The sequence below is a fragment of the Labrus bergylta genome, chromosome 4 (assembly GCF_963930695.1).
Source record: "Labrus bergylta chromosome 4, fLabBer1.1, whole genome shotgun sequence".
In the NCBI taxonomy this organism is placed as follows: domain Eukaryota; kingdom Metazoa; phylum Chordata; class Actinopteri; order Labriformes; family Labridae; genus Labrus; species Labrus bergylta.
The window spans coordinates 13,890,235-13,911,361 of NC_089198.1; the positions used below are offsets into that span (position 1 = coordinate 13,890,235).

The following is a 21,127-nucleotide window of genomic DNA, read 5'->3' on the forward strand; positions in this document are numbered from 1 at the left end:
GCAGCAGCTCAGACGTAGGGACTTGTGTTGAGAACCAGAGGGTCGCCATCTCAACATGGGAGTTGGTCTTGTAGCTGGAGAGGTGCCGATGTGCCCTCAAGCAAGGCACCAAACTCCCAAATTGCTCTGGTGCACTCCCTGTGTAGCAGCCCCACTCTGACATGTCTACATTAATGAACGTCCACAGGTCCTGTTTGTGCATGCGTGTGATTTGGGCCTATGTGTGTGAGTAGCATGTCCCTAAAAATAACAGAGTGTAAACCCAAATTTATTAATTAAGTATATAAAAATAAAAATAAAAACTAACTTGGTTGATCTGATATTGCCTAAATGTTAAGTGTGAACACTCCTCAATGTGTCCTGAGGAAGCCCATACCACATACGCATTTATCCACATTGCTTTTGTAGTGGAGACTCTTGTGCATCCTACACAGCTCCCAGTTGAGACGGCTTCTGAGAGAGGAGAACAATGATGCCTCCTGTCTGGTAGAACGACGACACATTCAGGATGTGCTGTGAAAGCGCTCAGTTCTGCTCTCAAGTACTCAATGAAGACGCATTGTTAATGCAAAGTACTGCACTGAAAGGGTGTCCCCTCGTCACAGATCACCCAGTACTGTGTAAACGGCCTCTCAATGCATCCCCAGACTGACATCCCACTGCCCTGGTTCAATGACAGTGAAAGACACGAGGGGGTCTCTGTGTTTAAGAGAACAGAAAAAGACAATCATCACACATTTCTGCGTCTGTGTCTCTGTGTCTTCCTCACATGTGTGTTAATGTAATGTTAATATATGTTAACATGCTTCATTTAAGACAATGATGCAAACACAACAAGTTCCTTCACACTCCTGTTGGAAGTGGTACACAGCACTTCCGGGTCAGTCGTTTCAAAGCAGTCCATCTGCTCCTTTAGTGGCTTCTGTTCGATCACTTCTTTACATTCACCCTGCAGTGGGGGGTTGTTCCTTCACTATAGGTATGTAAATGGGCTGCAGGCTCTGCATGTTGTGGTTTGAGTGACCCAGAGGGGTGAGGGGTGAGGGGTTAAGAGCTGTATGTAAAGAAAGACTTGTGAGATAAGACCCCATCTTTTGATTTATCCAACCAACCATATACTTACAAATATGTTAATTGAAATAACCATTCTTTACATGAATGGTTTGTAAAGACAGAATAAGAAAATGGAGTGACCAATCGGAACGTTAAAGTCATATTTAAGTTTACTGGCTTGGAGTTTCATGTTGCATCTTTGAAATTCAGTTTGGTATCCTTGTCTTTCTCAATCTGTCTCTTATTTCATTCTGTTCATATGCAGGGATGTGCTCCTGAATACACTGGTGTTGAAACATCATTAGTTTACTCCAGAGGGGTGACAGACTTACATCACAAACACGAACTGTCATGATTGAATGACACTGAAAGATAAAAGGAGTCTTGGTGTTACTAAAACATAAATGATTCATCACACATTCCTTAATCTCTCCCTGCGTCTCTGTGTCTGCGTCTCATGTATGATCACGCAAACATGCATCAATTCAAATAGTGACGCAAAAAAACAAGTTCCCTCGCGATAGAGTTGGAGATTAAACTCCTGCTGCTTGTCCTGATCTAACAGAGCGTGGAGAAATGCTCTCAAAAACAAATTGCACATTGTCTGATTCTCATCTGCAGGCCTCCTATTGCCAATAGTTTGCGATAATCACCAACCAGAGGTCTCAGGGCCAAAACAATTCAAACACACAAACACACACACACAGTATCCTGTGATAGAACCACTATCAGCACCTGACACCTCGAAAACAGGAAAAACGTTTCAGCAGGAACACAGATGTGTGGAGAGTTTGGGGGAGGAGCATGAACAGGGTTAAAAGCCCTGCAGACAGAAATCTGAGCTTCACTTCATCCACACAGCAAAGGGAACTCAGCCATGTCGTACTATGAGGTAAGACCTGGAGTCCATTCACTAATCTGTGTTTAGGAAAGGGTTGGCATTGTATTTTTAAGCAAATATCACACAATATCAATGATACCACAGCAACAAAATCTCAAGTCCTAGGCACCCAATTTTGGTCAGTTTGGTCACTATAACTATCTTAATTACCCAAATATGTTGGCAGTGTATTTTTGCAACTTAGACAGCGTTCTTTCTCTGTCTCTCACAGCAGCTGTTTGTTAAAAAGTATGTATGAAGATCTGAAGTTTTATTTTTCAACTTTTCAACATTATTTGCCATAAAAATAAAATCGATTGCATTGTTTATAACGAATGGTACGGAAAAGTATCAAGGATTTTGACATCCTTAGTTTAGAATTTCTTTTTGGCATGTTCCATCTTCACCCCTCATCCTAAATCATCGTCATCTTCTTCGTCTGTCACCAGCTCTTCCTGGAGGACGACTTCAATGACACCGGCTCAGGCTCTGGTTCCGGGGACCTTGGTGTGGATTTTGAGGAGCCGTGTAATGTGGAGCACGTGATGACTACTGACCTTCAGCGGGTCTTCCTCCCTGTGGTCTACGCCCTCATCTTCACTCTGGGTATCACAGGGAACGGCCTGGTTGTGGTGGTGCTCGGCTGCCAACGCAGGTAAGAGAAGACAGGTGACGGGTTGGTTGTTGATTATGTGTAATTTGAATAAATCTCAATCATGGGTCTTCTTGTGTTTGTCTCCAGGTCAAAGTGCAGCCTCACAGACCGATATCGTCTCCACCTTTCTGCAGCTGACCTCCTCTTTGTCTTGGCACTACCGTTCTGGGCCGTGGATGGAGCTCTGGCTGACTGGCGCTTCGGGGCAGTCACTTGTGTTGGTGTTCATGTTATCTACACAGTCAACCTGTATGGCAGTGTGCTCATCCTGGCTTTCATCAGCCTGGACCGCTACCTGGCAGTGGTGCGAGCCACGGACACAAACACGGGTGGGCTGAGGCAGCTTCTGGCACACAGACTGGTCTATGTGGGTGAGTGTTTCTATCAAGGTTCTTTTTATTCATCTTCTTTATTACACAATTTTCCCCTTCGTTGTCTTATTTCTTTTTTTTTTAATCTTCTTTTCTTCTTGAAGGTGCCTGGTTGCCCGCTTGTCTCCTCGCAGTGCCGGACTTGATTTTCGCCCGGACCCAGGAAGGGGGAGAGGGGGCCACTGTCTGCCAGCGGTTCTACCCAGAGAACAACGCTCCTCTCTGGGTTGCAGTCTTCCACCTGCAGCTGGTCCTGGTGGGTCTGGTGATCCCTGGTCTGGTCCTCCTTGTGTGCTACTGCGTCATCGTCACCAGGCTGACCCGGGGCCCTCTGGGGGGTCAGAGGCAGAAGCGTAGAGCTGTCCGGACTACCATCGCACTGGTTCTATGTTTTTTTGTGTGCTGGCTGCCGTATGGTGCGGGGATCTCTGTGGACGCTCTGCTGCGGTTGGAGGTGCTGCCCCATGGCTGCAGCCTGGAGGCCGTGTTGGGCGTGTGGCTGGCGGTGGCCGAGCCCATGGCTTTCGCACACTGCTGCCTGAACCCGCTGCTGTACGCCTTCCTAGGAGCTGGGTTCAAGAGCTCGGCACGCAGAGCACTCACGCTGAGCAGAGCGTCAAGTTTGAAGATTTTACCTCGAAGACGCCCCGGGACTTCCACCACCACTGAGTCTGAGTCGTCCAGTTTACATTCCAGCTAGTGTTTGCTTGTTCTGAACATACATGTGTGTATATACTGTGAATATAAGTGTGTGTTTGTGTGTAAGAAGGTTTAAACTAAATATCAGAGAAAGTAAGGAGCAGTCTGCTGGCTCACGACTGTGACGTTTCTCTTTTAACTGTTGTTAGACGTGTTGTTTTTGCTGCTTTGCCTGTTTCCACTGTTGTTTGTAATAAAATATTCAAAATACCCTCATCTGTGAAAATGTCTTCTCTTACCAAATCAGATTCTTGCTTCCTGAGTGAAACAGTGTAAATTCCTACTTTGTACTTCACAACAGCTAATCACACCCTCACAAAGAGATAAAGAGCGATATCAATAAGAAGCGAATAACACCAAGCTATAGCAAATGAGAAGTAGATGAAGGCAGTTGAGCTGTATCACATGACACAGATGGAGAAATGGGGCAGAAAGGTGGAAAAGGAAAAACAACAAGCCTGAATCAAATCTTTTTGGTCTCGTGTAACTAAATGGTGTTAAAACAGCTTCCAGCTATTTTTTTTTTTTTTTAGGAATGCCATCACTTTAATCCATCTCGGGTGGGCTTGGGGGCAAAAGCTGATGGTTTACAGTTACTCATTGTTAGGAAAAAGTGTCGAAATCAATTGGTATTGTGGGGTTTGTTTTTCTTATCTCCATCCCGATCAGCCTCACTTTGTGTGGATTCAGAGTCACTCAGCCGACGGCCATCTGAGTCCACTGATCCAGAGCGTGAGCAAGTTTCTTTAGAGACATGAAACTGTGTTTTTTTTTAATTAGACGTGTGAAAGCCAGGTGTATTTGAGTCCCCATTTGTAGTTCTGGTTCAGTGTGTTTGTGTGAGCATGTGTGGAAGTGTTTTTGTCAGGGGTTGCAGGTCAGATTGATGTTGATGATATAAACAGTTCTTTTACGTGAGAGACAGAATAGAGCATGAGGGGGTCAGGAGGTCTGTGTTTCCAGAACCTTAGTGCCAACACACACACACACACACACACACACACACACACACACACACACACACACACACACACACACACACACACACACACACACACACACACACACACAGACACGCACAACAAAAGTGCTTCCCACATACCTACTTCCACTTGGAAGTGGGAGAAACAGAAGCTGGAAGTGTACTGTGTCCTGTTTCCTGGGGCTGAGAGGAGGAGGATGAAGAGGAGGGTTTTAAGAAACCAAATAGGAAGAACACAGCACTTCAGCACCACAATGAACAGCTGACTGTGTGTGAGTAACTTTGTGCATCACTGTATCTGCATCCTCAAGCGTATGGGTCTTTGTATGAATGGAAAAGTGTGTTGAATCATTACCAATACAATCAATGAAGATTGAAACATATTTATTGTTTAATTTTCATTCATTTGACTCTCTCCGTCTTCGTCTCTCTGTCGACATCGCGCACACAAACGCACACACGAGGATACACACTTCTCTTCTATTCATAGTGTATTCAAAACAGGAAAGACTTCCTGCGGCTCATTTTAGGAAAAACAAGCAGCTCAAACAATCAAACACCCCAGCAGTTCCGAACTCACACCACAAACAGAGCAACAAAATAAATCAGCTCAACAACATGACGGAGAAACGCGGAAGGTTATCGGGGAGAAACGTGTGTAGCGGTGTTCCTTAGATCAGTTTTTGTAGAAGGCATTTCTTCCCTCTTATAGAATAAAGTAAAATACATTTTCTACTGACCGGATTATAGATTTTCTTATGTTTTTCGAGCTTCAGCAATGTTTGTAAGCAAACCGTTCACCGGCTCGCTTACAAACATCCGAAAAAGAATACATTTCTATACCGATAGATTAATAGAACATAATATGACAAATAATATAATGTATTTATAGGAGTTTAACTCAGGATAGGATAAGCTACAATATAATACATTACGATATGATACGGTACAATTCAAAAGTTGATATCAGATTAACTGGAGAATGCAGGATTAATGTATTTATTCCCTGCTATCTGGTGTCAGTTTCTCCCACAGTCTGTAAATATGAATGATTAAAGCCTGAGTGATGTCATCCATCTGAGGGTTTAGGAAGCTCTTTGAAGCTCGTTGCCCCACGTACAGTGTGTGCCGGTCAGACATGAGCTAATCAGACTTATTTAAAATGTTTGTACCAGGCTGTAAACATGTTCATTTCTACAGTACAAACAGGCTTTTCTGAATGGGTGTGTATGTGACTTAGGTCGCTTCTGCAGCCTCAAGCGGACCCTCGACAAACTGCAGGATTTTGCACTTTCGTATTGGCTTCACGTTCAACACCAGAGGTTGGCGCTTGGTTTCTCTTTTAATATCCTTCATCGCTGTCCAACATTATTCCGCTGTTTTCTATTCTTCTTTTATCCCAATGTCAAATTCGTCATGTACATGACCCTCATTCATTCATGTCATGAGTGCCGTGAGGAGTGGCACGCTGTTTATAGAGTACAATACAATATCATTATTTAGCACCAGCAATTCTTTAATGTCATCACAGCAGCCAGTACAGCGATATATTGCTCATTCCTCTTTTTTCCTGGCCCTAATATACATATATATGACATATACGTATTTTCTGATATTGATATTTTAAACTTCTCATATAAAATATTGAGTACATATTGAAATATATTACAATATCTATTCAGTTTGTACTATATTTTGAACATGTTCCTGGAACTAAAAGTCCTGTACTAAATCAATTACTAAATAATACTAATGTTTGTTTTGACAGATGTGCAACACACATTCATATTCCTCCTCAGGTATCTATAAAATGTCTTTCAGTTTAATTCAGAGCGGATAACAGCCCTGTCCCATAGTTGCAGGTCTTTGTATGAAACAGTCAGTGGATGAGTGTGAGCATTGATGGGCTTGAATGCTGGTGATTCAGACCTCAGTTGCTGTTCTTTAATCCAGTGTGCCAGAGCACTGACAGTGTACACAGCCAAAACAATGACAATGAACACCTGCGTACAAAAATCATTCTACCAGGAAAGAATTATTTTCAAAACATCAATCTGTGTCATATCCTTCGTCTCTTCAAAAATGTTTGTTCCTAATGTCTTATTTTTTCCCCCTTTCACCACAAAATCGGACTCAACAGAGTTGTAATCTTTGCTAATAAAGTACCCCACAGATACTTGAGGGATTGTGTGTGTAAGTAACAAAATCATAGCAGGACTAGTAATTACTAACAGTGGTGAAACTTAAAAGTGGTTTTGGTAGATTTGATGCTACTTTATGTTGCTTCTACATTTCTGAAACAACAGACTTCCTAATAACCAACCACGACTGCACACACTGTGTGTGTGACGATTTTCATGTGTGTGTATGTGCCTGCGTGAGTGTGTGTGTCTACAGATGGTCAGCTCCTTCATATTCAGACAGGCTGAGTTTCCTGTGGCTGAACAATCGTGGGAAAACCAGAGGTCAAGACAAAAGGACAAATACAGAGGCAGAGAAACATTGGGTTGCATCCAAATGGCCCGTTATAGCTTCCTGCTTTGTTCCTGGTGGATTAATACAATGTGACAGGTGAAACCAATAGCCTGCCAGGAGTGTTTGTATCGACCTCAGCAGGTGGAGACGTGAGAACCATGTGGGAACAGAAATAGAAGTTAATGGAATAATAGAGTAGAAATCACTGCTGGTTTGGTACAGGTGGTCCTGACACTGAGTCCTGTAGCAGCTGAGTGCTGGAGTCAAGATGTCCTCGCAAATATAGGAAAATCATTCTGCTATTGCCTTTGAGCAAAAAACTTCAAAACTACAGAATAAGGCCATCGGACTGCTGATCATCTCTGAACTGTCCGGATTTCTTTTTTACAACTCCATACCACTTTGCTTGAACCCAAACACTCAACATTTGTCTGAATATAGACTCATTAAGTGGTTCATGTAACATTACTGATTGTAAGTCAACATTGAAATTGGTATTTAAGTGTGGCTGTTCTGCGCTGGTGGTGAGTAAAAAGATGTCAGGAGTCAATTGATTTATTAACCAAAAATAGCACAAAAGGGCAAAAACAAAAGTCCCGGGTGATCCAATAAAACAACTAGACTAGATAAACTGAAAGAAAACACAGCCTTACAGCAGACTCTTTATTACCTTTAAAAGCATATGGATCAATCTGTGAATAGATTATGTATTTGTTGTTGTTATTAATGCCTGAAACAACTGCCACAGAAAGGTATCAACAAGGTTGTTAACAGCTTTTTTTTTTACACTTTTATATATTTAGCAGTGAAAATGAAGCAGGGTGAGTATTTTTTGGTTTAAAAAACATGACCTATGAATGTCCAGGACAAGATTAGTATATAGATAAGATCTATCGTTTTATCAACAGGGGGTGCCAAAAGCTATTCAGCTAAAAGTTCTTCACAGGAGCTTTAAATGTTCATGTCCCACTGAAGTTTCAAAAACAATCGTTTTGTAAAATGCTTGGCTCACTTCTTAATCTCAGAGTTTACAAGCTACATCTCCTGTCCTTCATTAGTTGACAGTACTCAGCAGTCAGTGATGAAGAAGAGGCCAGACGGGCATCTTCTGCAAAACTGATAAGAAAAGCATTGAAGTGAATAACAGAGCCTCTTGACTTGGTACAAAGTTAAGAATAAAAGGGGACCCAGGACAAAACCCTGAATGGTGCTGCTACAAGGTTGAGACTCTTATACTCGTTGAGATAACATGGGAACAGAGAGAGGGCACAGACTGAACTCTAACAGGACAGTTGTTCTGTCTTAACATGAAAAATTCAGATTCTTTTCAAAAGACGGTGCAGGCCCTACACTGTTAAATAAGTTGTAAGCACACTGTTGACAGAGTGTCAACTTTCTGAAGCAGGACAGAAGATTATAAAAATGTGATCACAAAGTGAAAAGTTTTGACCACAGTAATGTCCTGTGAACAAGATTAACTAAAGCTTCTATTCTCCAGCGACGAGCCCAATAAACATGATTTACACATTGTTTTCTATCTTGGCTGATGATCCTTAATTAATTGTTTCAAACTTTAAACTTTACTTTGACTTATTCATCAGACAAAGCTGCTCCAAACCATTTCCCCTGTTGTTTCTAATGAAAGGTTTGATTGATTTACCATAAGTGTACACAGAACAGCAGAAAAAAGGTGAAATTCTGCACCATATCAATTCCACACTGACTTCTCAACCATAAACACTTCCAATGTGAGCAAATCCTTCTCCCTATAACCAAGTCTCTATTGTACAACTTCACTTACTGAACTTTGACCTTTGGTTAAAAACTGAAATGATACAAACTTGACTCCAAAACCAATGTGAATGATTTCTGTATCTTAAAAAAAGTAAAACTGTGTCCATCAGCTGTCAGTAGTGCCTTCTCTTAGAGAAATAAAATGACAGTGTACATTTAGTTCGACCATTGAAGAGACGGATAAAATCAAGATAAATATGAAAACATGTTACTAAATAATCCTGTGCAGTTTACTCTTGAGAAAATAGACAGTGAACACCATATGTAGGAACACATCAGGTGTTTGTTGATGTTTTTATCTTTGTGAAAGTTCATTTTGAAGTTTAAGAATATAGGGACTTGTCTCCAAGCTGCATTTAGTATCATGAGGCTTTACTGCCTCACAGTGGTCATAGAGTGGAAATGCACACTTGTTGTCATAGCAGCTGATGTACATTTAAGAACCTCTATAGTACGCATGATGAACTCAATCAGGAAAAAAAATGTTGTGGTGTATTCCTACTTAAAATTGGACATAATAACAATATCAATGAACATTTTCTTTATATATATATATATATATATATATATATATATATATATATATATATATATATATATATATATATATATATATATATATTTTTTTTTTAAAGTTTGTTCCCCTTGAGGCAACATTGTACCGTAAGAGACAATTTAATATTGTCATGCTGAAAAAGGATGTTTGATGTTTTAAAACAACAATTTATAACACCAAACACTTAAATGTATTACACATTTCATATTGAATAGAAAGTGACATTTCACGTCCAGCTGTTGCTCTCAGGCAACATTGTACCATCGTCGAACACAAATATGACTGAATCATCGTATCATTAAATGATCATATTAAAGCATTACTGTCAATGTTGTTTCAATGTAAAGTATTAAATATCATTATGACATCATGCTAAAATGCACCTTATCCTAACAAGCATGCACAAACGCACACTAGGACCTGCATGTACATAAACACATACACACAAAATCGCCTTCCTCACAAATGCACCTCACTGCTTCTGAAAGTCTGGGAAGCAATTCCTCTCAACAGAAAAGCCCTGGAAGGTATCTGAGTACTCTTTATTAGTTACTGAAACAAACCTTTCCGTCATTTAAAGCTATATAATTCCAGTCTCTTCTATCCCCTCTCATCCTTTTAATCATCCCCCAAACTTCTATAGGCTACATGTCTTGTTCTCTATTGAACCACAACATACTGTTATACTCAAGATGCTCGACTAGCTCTTTCATAGTTACAATGAGTGGCACTCCAACTATCACACCATTTCAACCTTCATTTATTTCCCCCCACAAACTCTTCTCACCTTTGTTTTCCCCACATGGATTAAACTTTGTTGTGTTTTCAATTTGTCCTTCACTGTTACATTCAATTAACCCATTTCCATCATCCACAGTTCTAGCATAGTTCACCACTCCTACTTGTGCTCTTAATGATTTTCGTCAGTTTCACTGGATCTGATTTTTTCCACACACCACTCTCTCCCTCAAATCTGACCACTACATTTAGTTTCCTTGCTTCCACTTCACTTCCACTTCCTAATTGCTTCCACTTCCCTCCTTGATTTTCCTGAGTTTTCTTCCTTCTCTAACTTCCTAGACTAGGGGTGGGCAACTGGCGGCCCGGGGGCCACATGCAGCCCCCATCAACCTTAAACGTGGCCCTCAGGTTAATTTTTTACACATCAATTAATTGAAAACATGAAGAAAACATGATGAAATCTGCCATGAAATCATGAAAACCAGAAATATGTCCATAATAATATTTGATCACTGGTATATGTTGAGTTTAATTTGAGACATAATCGACTGTAATCGTTTTTGTATTCTACAATGTGGCCCCTCTGGCAGTGAGAATTAAATGAATGTGGCCCCCTGCTGTGACCAAAGTTGCCCATCCACTGTCCTAGACTGATCGCTAAATCAATCTTTCAAGATATTCAATAAGAGTTTGAATTCTCTTCCACTGTAGTTGAACAACTCCGTGGTCTATCGCGAGACTCCGGCCGAGGTTCGGTTCCGCCTTCTCTTCCGCCGTGATTTGACCTTCACACTCCTGATTGGCTAAAAACTGCACAACATTTGAATAACTCCACTGATTGGTGAGAAGCAGCGCGCCAAAGATCACGTGTCCAACTTTTCGCGGGAAACAGCGTCTCTTGTTGGGACTTCATCGTGCTGTGTGTGTGTCTGAGCTGCGGTCTGCGTCCTCCTAACTTCCATCGCTTTTTGGGTTTTTTCGTCGCAGTTTGACGGTTTTTCAGAATGGATGTTGCCACAGCAACAGCGGAGAATGCCGGAGAGATTGTGAAGGACGAGTTGGCTGAAAAATGTCAGAAGTTATTCCAGGCTTTCTTGGAGGAGTAAGTCTGGCAGGTCCAGGATGTATTGTGTTGTTGAGATCCACGATGCTAGTTTTTAGTATTGATATTCGTCGTCAGTAACTATAAGTCATCAGCTGTTGTTTTGATGGGCTGTAAGGCTTTCATAAGTAACTCGTTGTTTCTCTACTGCCTGTGTCCGTGTGCAGGTTTCAGACCGGGGATGGGGAGGTGAAGTATGTCCGGGAGGCCGAGGAGCTGATCCGGCCTGAGAGGAACACTCTGCTGGTGAGCTTCACAGACCTGGAGGGCTTCAACCAGGAGCTGGCCACCACCATCCAAGAGGAGTACTACAGGTAAGATCAAGAACCCTTTGTTCTCCTTATTTTGATCTCTGTAAACTGAAGTATGCTCTGCTCTGTATTTTGGACACACATGGTGTATTATCTGTAGATGTAAGATAGAGATGCTACATGTGCCATATTCCCCTTTCCTGTTCCAAGACCTCTTTTATTTTATAGTCAATAGCTTAATCATGTAAATACTGTATTATTATCCTCCTCATGGGATATCAATCTAAGCACATTACTTAATGTCAGCACTGTAAAAACTCTTTACCTTGTGTATATTAACCCATGTGTTACATAAATACATATTTTATTATGTTTATTTAAGCATGTTTGCATTACTCACCACTGCACTGTTGTCTTAGTTAGTCGTGTATATTAGTCTTTGCTTATTTTGTGTTTAATGTTGATATTTAATATAGTTCTTTTGTACAAAGAGAGCACAGTTCCCTGTGTGTGTAAGCACACCTGGCCAATAAAGCTGATTCTGATCTGAGTATTTGTAGAGAGTATGTCTCTGATATCAGAGGACAAAACCTGCTATAATCATGTTTTAACAGCTGTATACTCTCTATAAGACATTGTTTGTTTGAGAATCCCTGATTTTACATTAGTAAAGTCTTTATTTTACTGTACTCTTCAATTAGATTTTTAATAAACTCAACCTTTCAGAGGGGGATTGGGGACATCATGGTTTACATTACCTATTTCTGAGCAAAGTAGAACTCTTTGCTAGCCCCCCACTGTTGTTGTTTTTTTTCTTTCACCACATGATATTTTACCTGAAACCTGTCTTTAATGAACAGAAGTTAAATTAGCAGCCATTATAAAAACAATAGCCTTTTAGGCTGTGTTTTTCAGAGGGGAAATAAATCCTGGTTGTGTATCTGCTTATTGGCTGTCACTCTTGCTTTTCTATTTTAATCTTTATTATTCAAACCAAGAAAAAAAAAGAGTTCATTTGGGTTAAAATGTACTTTTCTAATGTAGTCCTGGAGTAGTCGGTTTACCAGCAATAGATTTAAGAAAGTTAAAAATAATAAATCAAACTAAAACACAGATATCAGGCATACAATTAATAGACTAAATCCAACTCCAACAGGGTTGTTGTTTTTATTATTGACACAGACTTTTAATATGGCCCAAATGAGAAGTTGATACCTTACGTGAAGCAGTATCAGAGGCTTTTCCTATCCTGACATCGGTACAAGAACAACTCCAGCTCCATAAACAAGCTGCAGACACATTTACATCCGGCCGTGAAGTGAACATGAATCTTTCTGTTTTCAGAGTTTACCCCTTCCTTTGTCGGGCAGTGCGGAACTTTGCTCGGGATCATGGGAACGTTCCTCTGAACAAAGAGTTTTACGTGGCCCTTGAGGAACTGCCAACCAGACACAAGTAAGCCGTGTGCTGATGTTTGTGGGAGTCCCCCCCCCCCCCACCCCCATGGAAAATCATGAACTGTAACTGTCTGAGAAGAAATGACATTTTCTTGTGTTTAATTTAGGATCAGAGAGCTGTCCTCTATGCGTATCGGTACCCTGGTGAGGATCACTGGTCAGGTGGTGAGGACACACCCGGTACACCCTGAACTGGTGAGAGGACCTGCAGTCAACACATGAATGATAAGCAGTGTTCAGCTAGAGTGAAAGGATACATTGGTATAAATTGTTAAATTGATCCAATGGGTCACTATCATCTTTACACAGTGTAATGTAATGTGTCTTTATCATATATCTATTACAGCTAATTGGATTAAAGCGAGTATTGATAAGCAGGAACATTATATGTACTTCTTCATGGCTGCAGGTGAGCGGTACGTTCCTGTGCATGGACTGTCAGGCGGTGATCAAAGACGTCCCCCAGCAGTTCAAATACTCTCCACCAACCATCTGCAGAAACCCCGTCTGCAACAATCGCTCCCGCTTCCACCTGGACACACACAAATCCAAGTTCATCGACTTCCAGAAGGTAACTAAGAGAGATTTGATGTATTTAATAGGAAACAGGTGTATTTCCCTCGGGATCAATAAAGTATCTATCTATTATAACTATAAATGAGCAGTCTCTCATTAAGTCTGATTCTTTGCGTTCAGGTGCGTGTTCAGGAGACGCAGGCTGAGCTGCCTCGCGGATCAATCCCTCGCTCCTTGGAGATCGTCCTGAGAGCCGAGGCCGTGGAGACGGCTCAGGCTGGAGACCGCTGTGACTTCACTGGGACCCTCATTGTTGTACCGGACGTCTCTCAGCTCAGCACTCCTGGTATGTTTGGTCCACACGCTTAAAAAAAATAGTGTTCTCTGTTTTTGTGACACATTGTGACTGTTTCTATGTTCTCCCTCCTCTCAGGTGTGCGATCAGAGACCAGTAACCGAGTAGGAGGTGGTCGCCAGGGTTTTGAAGCTGAGGGTCTGAAGGGCCTGAAAGCTTTGGGAGTCAGAGAGCTGTCATACAGACTGGCCTTCCTGGCCTGCAATGTGGCCCCAACTAACCCACGCGTAAGAGACGAACACAAGCTAATTATAAAGAAGTAAATAACGCTCCACACATGCCGGCTGTTTGGTTAACAGTGTGTTTTACTCTTGTAGTTTGGAGGTAAGGAGCTGCGCGAGGAGGAGCAGACTGCAGAGAGCATTAAGAGTCAGATGACGGAGAAGGAGTGGGAGAAAGTGTTTGAGATGAGCCAGGACAAGAACCTGTACCACAACCTGTGCACCAGCCTCTTCCCCACCATCCACGGTCAGTGCTACAACCCTCACTAAACGCCATTTCGTCTATGTAGTGCTATAGATTTTGCAGTTTAACTGTTGTCTGTTTCGATTCAGGGAACGACGAGGTGAAGCGCGGCATCCTGCTGATGCTGTTCGGAGGTGTTCCCAAGACGACGATGGAGAGAACCTCTCTTCGAGGAGACATCAACGTGTGCATCGTCGGAGACCCCAGCACAGCCAAGAGCCAGTTCCTCAAGTACGCAACACAACACACAGATGCATCTCCTCTAGCTGGAATCAATAACATACAGAGCTGAATTTATCCAACTGTGCAGAGATCTGTCTGCTAATATGAATGTGTGTGTGTGTGTGTACAGGCACGTGGAGGAGTTCAGCCCTAGAGCCGTGTACACGAGCGGTAAAGCCAGCACTGCTGCAGGTCTGACGGCTGCTGTGGTCAGAGACGAGGAGTCCCACGAGTTTGTCATCGAGGCCGGAGCCTTAATGCTGGCGGACAATGTGAGTGTAACGAGTCAGAAGCAGAACAGGGGAGTTTATGATTATATGCAGTGCAGGTTCTTAAAGAGTCTTTTTTTTTTTTTTTAAAGTCTTAAATTGTATTCTTGAATTAGGTTTTTATTTTTTTTTTAAACCACACATCCTTACTGCTCCAAACAGAACATTAGCTCCTCGCCTCTGGACCTGTTTGTTTGACCTAAACTGCTCTGAGCCGTGCCTGTGGGCGCGTTTCATTCAATCGTGTTAAATGGGAATGTAAGCTTAGTGGCTAACTGGTTTAGGGACTAATTGACATAAAGTTATTAAAAAGGAGTAAACCTCTGGCGCCACCCACAAAATGATTCAGCAGCATCTGCAGGCAGTGATCCAGAGGCATTTGTTTGAGATGAGTCACCAAACATGTGGCAGTGAGATCATCTTAACAGTGGAAGAAAAGCTCGTATGTGAAACGAGACCAATGAAGGAAAAGACCAGGATGTCAACTCTGCTGACGTTCGGTTTCTGGTTTAATCATTGTCTAGTCAAGTGTACACCAGAATATCACCGCGTATAAACCTGTTATAATTTTTGCTAATTTTCTTGGTTACTCACCCAGTTTTCTTTTTTTTTTTTTAATGCATTGTTTATGTAAAGATTGCAATGATTTTCTAGGATTTTAAATTCATGCACACTTTTTAGCATATTCATTTGCACATGTCCTTGCTGTGATGCTGGCATTAAACTTCAGTTGCAGCTGTCTTAAAAAGGTCTTGCATGTAATCTGGAGAATCGTGGGGGTTCCCTGGCAGTGGTATTGATGATGATGGTGTTGTCTTCTCAGGGCGTGTGCTGCATTGATGAATTTGATAAGATGGATCTGAAGGACCAGGTGGCGATCCATGAAGCCATGGAGCAGCAGACCATCAGCATCACCAAAGCTGGAGTCAAGGTAACACAGCCAGATCGCAGTGAACTTAGAACAAGAGTCTTGAGAATTGAGAACGATTGTCAAAAACAAATATTTAGCAGGAATGAAAGGACGTCATTAGTCAGTGTTTTTTAAATGGCTATGCAAATGTGCTCAGAAAGCTGCCTTCTGAAACATTTTTATTGGAGAACATTTTTAGAGAGGTGAGGGCATCGTTTTCTGCATTGCATTTTTCTTTTCAAATGCGCATCACTCTACACAAAATCGCTACCGACCATGACGTAAAAGACTCAGCAGCTCAACATCCTGATGTGCATTCACTTAAACTAAAAATAGGAACAACGCTGTAAAAAGACTGTGTGCCTCTTTCTCCTCCAGGCCACTCTGAACGCTCGCACCTCCATCCTGGCTGCTGCCAACCCTGTGGGCGGGCGCTACGACCGTAGCAAGAGTCTGAAGCAGAACGTCCAGCTCTCTGCCCCCATCATGAGCCGCTTCGACCTCTTTTTCATCCTGGTGGACGACTGTAATGAGGTATGTGGGAGTTCCTGGTCCTCCACTGAAAACTTCCACTGAAGTTCAGCTGTCTACCGCCTGTTCCCCCGTCAGTGGTTCTATCCTGTCCCTTATTCCTGGCATTCTCTCAGTCGTCGAACATTTAATACTCCTGTGAAGTGCCATGACTGATAACTGTGTGTTAATGTGTGTTGACCAGGTGACAGACTATGCCATCGCCAGACGCATCGTGGACCTGCACACTCGTATCGAGGAGTCTGTGGACAGGCTGTACTCACTGGATGAGATCCGCAGATATCTGCTCTTTGCCAGACAGTTCAAACCAAAGGTGTGTGTCTGGCCATGCTAATTGTGCATGTGCGTCATGTTTAGCGAGTTGTACATGTATATTAACCATTGAATATTTCACTTGGTGTTTGTAGATCTCCAGTGAATCCGAGGAGTTCATCGTCGAGCAGTACAAGCGTCTGCGGCAGCGTGACGGCTCCGGAGGAACGTCCAAGTCGGCCTGGAGAATCACGGTGCGACAGCTGGAGAGCATGATCCGCCTCTCAGAGGGCATGGCCCGCATGCACTGCTGTGACGAGGTGAGTCCGGAAAAGAAACGAAGAATAGTTTACCATACGACATTAAATCAACAATAAAACATACAGACTGTTGAGCGGTTGCTTTTCCTCTATACGTCCTCAGGTGCAACCAAAACATGTGAAGGAAGCTTTCCGTCTTCTGAACAAGTCCATCATCAGAGTGGAGACGCCCGACATCAACCTGGAGCAGGAGGATGAGCTGGAGGAGGAGCAGCAGCAGGAGGATGGTACTGACACACAAACGCATAAATAACCTCTAGACATCCAGTTCGCATGCTGTGGTGTCTCTTATTAAACGTTAACCTGTCTTCGCAGGAAACGCTGTCCCTAACGGAGTGAATGGTATAAACGGCCATGATAACGGTGTAAACGGACATGTAAATGGAACCAACGGTATGAACGGCCATGCTGAGCCTGGCAGCGAACCCAAACCTTCTCTTCGCCTGTCCTTCCATGATTACAGACGCATCTCCAACCTGCTGGTACTGCATTTAAGAAAAGTGGAGGAGGGTAAGAGACAGCTTACGCTACTTAAGGAGACACCCTGCGCTTGTTTTCTTTTCCTTTTATCATCCAGTCTTAACTCTCGACTGATATTTGTTACAGCTGAGGAAGAGGAGGAGCTGAAGAAAAGTGCAGTGGTGAACTGGTATCTGAAGGAGATCGAGTCAGAGATCGACTCTGAGGAGGAGCTCGTCAATAAGAAGGGTCTGATAGAGAAGGTCCTCCACAGGCTGGTGCACTACGTGAGTACAAACGAAAAACCCCTGCTTTTAGACGAGCAGACAGAAGAGGAGTCACTTTAATGAAAGGTTCAGACATGACTGATGCGTGACTCATAACTGTGTCTGTCACTTCCAGGATCACATCCTCATCGAGCTGTCCCAGGCTGGTCTGAAGGGCTCAGAGTCTGTGAGCGCTGAAGAAGAGGCTGTTCTTGTCGTCAATCCAAACTACACCCTGGAAGATTAAACCACGTCCCTTACACCCTGATTGATGATGTTCTAGGTGTTTTTGAATGCTCATATGTAACACATACATAGTTGCAGAATATGAAATGTTACACGACTTGTTTTGTGAGTTTATCAGCTCTTTGTACAGACTATTCTCAGGCTCTTAAAAAAAACAAACAAACAAAAAAAAACAAGGTGTTTCTTAGTCAAACCAACTTTTGTAAATAGACCGCTCTCTTTTCCCTTCACTTGTTTGATTGTTTGGCTTTAGTCTTTCTGGCTCTCAGTTGAGGGAACTGACCTGAAAGTCGTAATTGCTATTTCTCCATGACTGTACATTAGAGGCAAAGATTTAAACCTTACCTGCTTTGCGGTTTCATGTTATATTGTATGTCTTTTTGTAAAATAATGAAAAGTGTCGAATGTTTCGATAAATAAAATGTTGACCTGAAAACAAAATTGTGCCTTGGCAGCGTTTCTTCACTATTTGGGGCTGATCTTATGAAAGCGCTGTGTTAAAGTCGTCCAGCAGGTGGCAGCAGTAAGTATATAAACACTGCGCATGCCCGAGGGAACTTATTCAACAAACATGGCGGCGCCCTACGTGACAGCAGTCAGGACAGCACTGTCAGGTACACTAGAGATAAAACACCAAACTTTCTGTGTAATGTTATCTACTAAGTATCAGTAATTATCGAAGACATTAAGATACGTACACGAGTGAAATGTTTTTTTTTGTCGGGTATTCTCCTTGTTTTCATGATGAAGACTGCACCCTCACATTTACCTCGTAATGAATGTGCCAGAAGTCAACTATTTGATAATAAATTCGCCATTACTCCCTTCAGGTGTGCGCCTACTCACGTGTAGGAGGCCAACCCCGGCACTGCGTCAGTGTGTGCGGCTGCATGCTGCTCGCTGTCGGTCACTTCATGTGTCTCCTGCTGCCTCCCTGTGCAGCTCCAGCACCCAGCCTCACACCTCAGCCAGCACCCAGCCTCACACCTCAGCCAGCACCCAGCCTCACACCTCAGCCAGCACCCAGCCTCACACCTCAGCCAGCACCCAGTCTCACACCCAGCCCGGTGAGAAGAGAGCAGGTGAGGAGGAGGAGGAGGAGGAGGAGGAACCTGAGGGTCCTGAATACATCCCCCAGAGGAAAGCAAAGAACCCCATGATGACGATTGGCTATGCCTGGTAAGTCTGCTTTCTTTACCCCCTCCATATAAAACGTGTACATGTAGGGAACATACGGGATATTTCATGTTAATAGGTGTAGCATTAGAATCAACTCGATAAGTGTGCACATACAGCTGTAGTAAGCCAGCAGCATTTAAACCACAGATATATTTCTTACTGGATTAGTATGAGCAAACAACACTGCATGGTTGTTTTCTGTTCAGTGTAAACGGGAGACATCCAGCTGTGACACGGCGGTACAGGAAACATCATCTGACTTTTATGGCAGACTGAATGTGCCACTGTCATGAACTGTTCCTTTGTCTTTAAGTTGGTATACACATGGGATGTTTTCCTGAATTATCAGACCATAAATCAAAGTATTTTGAGCAAGTTAGGTATACTCAGCTTTTTAGGATGTCAACCTTACATAACCAGAATGTAGAAGTTTGTGCAGGACCTTTAGTTTGTAAGGTGTAGTTCAATAAAACGTGTAAAACTAACTCTTAACCTCTCCCCTACAGGATGATTGGCCTCCCCACAGGTATCATTGGCTTCATTCTGGCTAAGAGAGAAGTGGACAAGAACCGCCTGAAGCAGCTCAAAATTCGACAGAGGATGAAGATGTCAAACGAGGGAGATTATGAAGGGAGCCGCTACCGCCATCATCCAGGAGAGGATGTTAAACTGGACCGATAATGTACATTGCATGGCTGCTGGGATTTGCATCAAATCCTGAAGGTCACTAATGTGAAGGTGACTTCTGCACTGCAGCCATTCAGACGGATAACACAAGAGATGTGAACTTCAACTGAAGAGTTCTGATGTGTTCATAAGGTGTGAATATTTCTTCAAAGGTTTGATGCAGGAAATCAGGAGTACAAGTGGCTAATTCTTTCATCAGGACAGCTGGGTCACACTCTTTAAAGAGAGTTCTGCTATTTTTGAACCATGGACTTTCTTGATTTAATGATTGTTTTTTTGTTAGTAAATGACAGGTATGTTCAAGCTGTTTGCATATTGTCCAGTTCATCAGCACAGCTCAGACACAGCAAAGGGAAACCTGCGGGGGGAAAAAGGTTGTCAACAAACATGATGCTTCAGGACTTTTGAATTTGGCAGGTGAAAAGTCAACGTTATTCTAATGATGGATAGTGTGGAAAAGCTTTAAATAAAAATAAAAACTTATGTTTTTGTTGTTTTTTTTAAAACAAAAAGCTGCCTCGATCGAAAGAGAGAGAGCACTGTCTAAATCACACATATAAAATTCTTTATTTATCTATTAGGAACTTCATATCTGTAAAAGAGCATCAGTGTTCATACAGCTAGACACAAAAAACAACAAAAACACACACACGTGGCTTCTTCAGTCTTTGAGGTGTTAAGGTCAAGACAGTTCAGCCTGCACCAGTCTGAAAGAGTATCTCAGCCTGCAGCTGTCCCTCTGAGTTTGGCGATGTCCATAATAACGGTGTCATCCGAGTATTTAATGTCAGATTCCTGGGCTGGTGCTCCTGCAGTCATTTTGTGTACAGTGTGTAGAGAATAGTGAAGATTACTGAGCTCTGGGGGGGCTCCTGTGGAAACTGTCTTGGGTGAGCTGAGGTGACCGTTGACTCGGACCCTGTGGTTTCTACCTGTCAGAAATGAGAGGAACCAGAGGATCAGGTGCTGGTTGGTAACCAGTTCGAGCAGTGTACGACCCATCAGGTGGCGTTGCACAGTGTTAAATCTACGTCTTGTAATGTACCGGTAATTCTTTTCTCACACTGACAGGCTTAAATTGTTGTTTTGAGTCTCCCAACACGTTACTGAAAGGATCAGTGCAGAGGAAGATCATTATTGTTGAGGCAAGATCTTTTTTAAACCACAATGAGAAATAACCACACCCATTATGAAAACCACCAATTTGACCTCAGGACACATCAGCTGTTGATCTACCACTCCCATGACTGATTACTTTGCTTTTGTTGCTCTGACTTTTGTCTTTGAAATGGTTATTTAAAACAGGGATGTCATCATTAACTAGTTAATCGCCATTATTTAAGGTCTGAAATTAATGCAATTTTTTTTTTGATTGCGATTAATCCCATGCTCTTTTGTCCCTTTAGTTGCACCGTAGATAAGCCTCCTCAATGT

General features: G+C 42.5%; 3 protein-coding genes across 3 annotated transcripts; all 3 read left to right on the forward strand.

Moving 5' to 3' along the window:
• Window positions 1-1,917: 1,917 nt before the first annotated feature.
• Window positions 1,918-3,868, forward strand: LOC109996022 (C-X-C chemokine receptor type 4-like). Its single transcript, XM_020649965.3, has 4 exons — window positions 1,918-1,945; window positions 2,383-2,588; window positions 2,676-2,959; window positions 3,064-3,868. The coding sequence occupies exons 1-4, from the start codon at window positions 1,931-1,933 to the stop codon at window positions 3,657-3,659; spliced, it is 1,101 nt and encodes a 366-aa protein (XP_020505621.1). The 5' UTR covers window positions 1,918-1,930; the 3' UTR covers window positions 3,660-3,868.
• Window positions 3,869-11,105: 7,237 nt separating this feature from the next.
• Window positions 11,106-17,986, forward strand: mcm6 (minichromosome maintenance complex component 6). The gene is made up of 18 exons (XM_020649292.3): window positions 11,106-11,308; window positions 11,476-11,622; window positions 12,904-13,014; window positions 13,124-13,211; window positions 13,426-13,587; window positions 13,713-13,878; window positions 13,966-14,114; window positions 14,205-14,355; window positions 14,442-14,583; window positions 14,705-14,846; window positions 15,667-15,774; window positions 16,132-16,287; window positions 16,469-16,597; window positions 16,692-16,856; window positions 16,960-17,083; window positions 17,172-17,366; window positions 17,463-17,602; window positions 17,718-17,986. The coding sequence occupies exons 1-18, from the start codon at window positions 11,211-11,213 to the stop codon at window positions 17,826-17,828; spliced, it is 2,484 nt and encodes an 827-aa protein (XP_020504948.2). The 5' UTR covers window positions 11,106-11,210; the 3' UTR covers window positions 17,829-17,986.
• Window positions 17,987-18,326: 340 nt separating this feature from the next.
• On the forward strand, window positions 18,327-20,000 carry si:ch73-71c20.5 (DUF4748 domain-containing protein). Its single transcript, XM_065953796.1, has 3 exons — window positions 18,327-18,441; window positions 18,658-19,006; window positions 19,513-20,000. The coding sequence occupies exons 1-3, from the start codon at window positions 18,372-18,374 to the stop codon at window positions 19,685-19,687; spliced, it is 594 nt and encodes a 197-aa protein (XP_065809868.1). The 5' UTR covers window positions 18,327-18,371; the 3' UTR covers window positions 19,688-20,000.
• The last annotated feature ends 1,127 nt before the right edge of the window (window positions 20,001-21,127 follow it).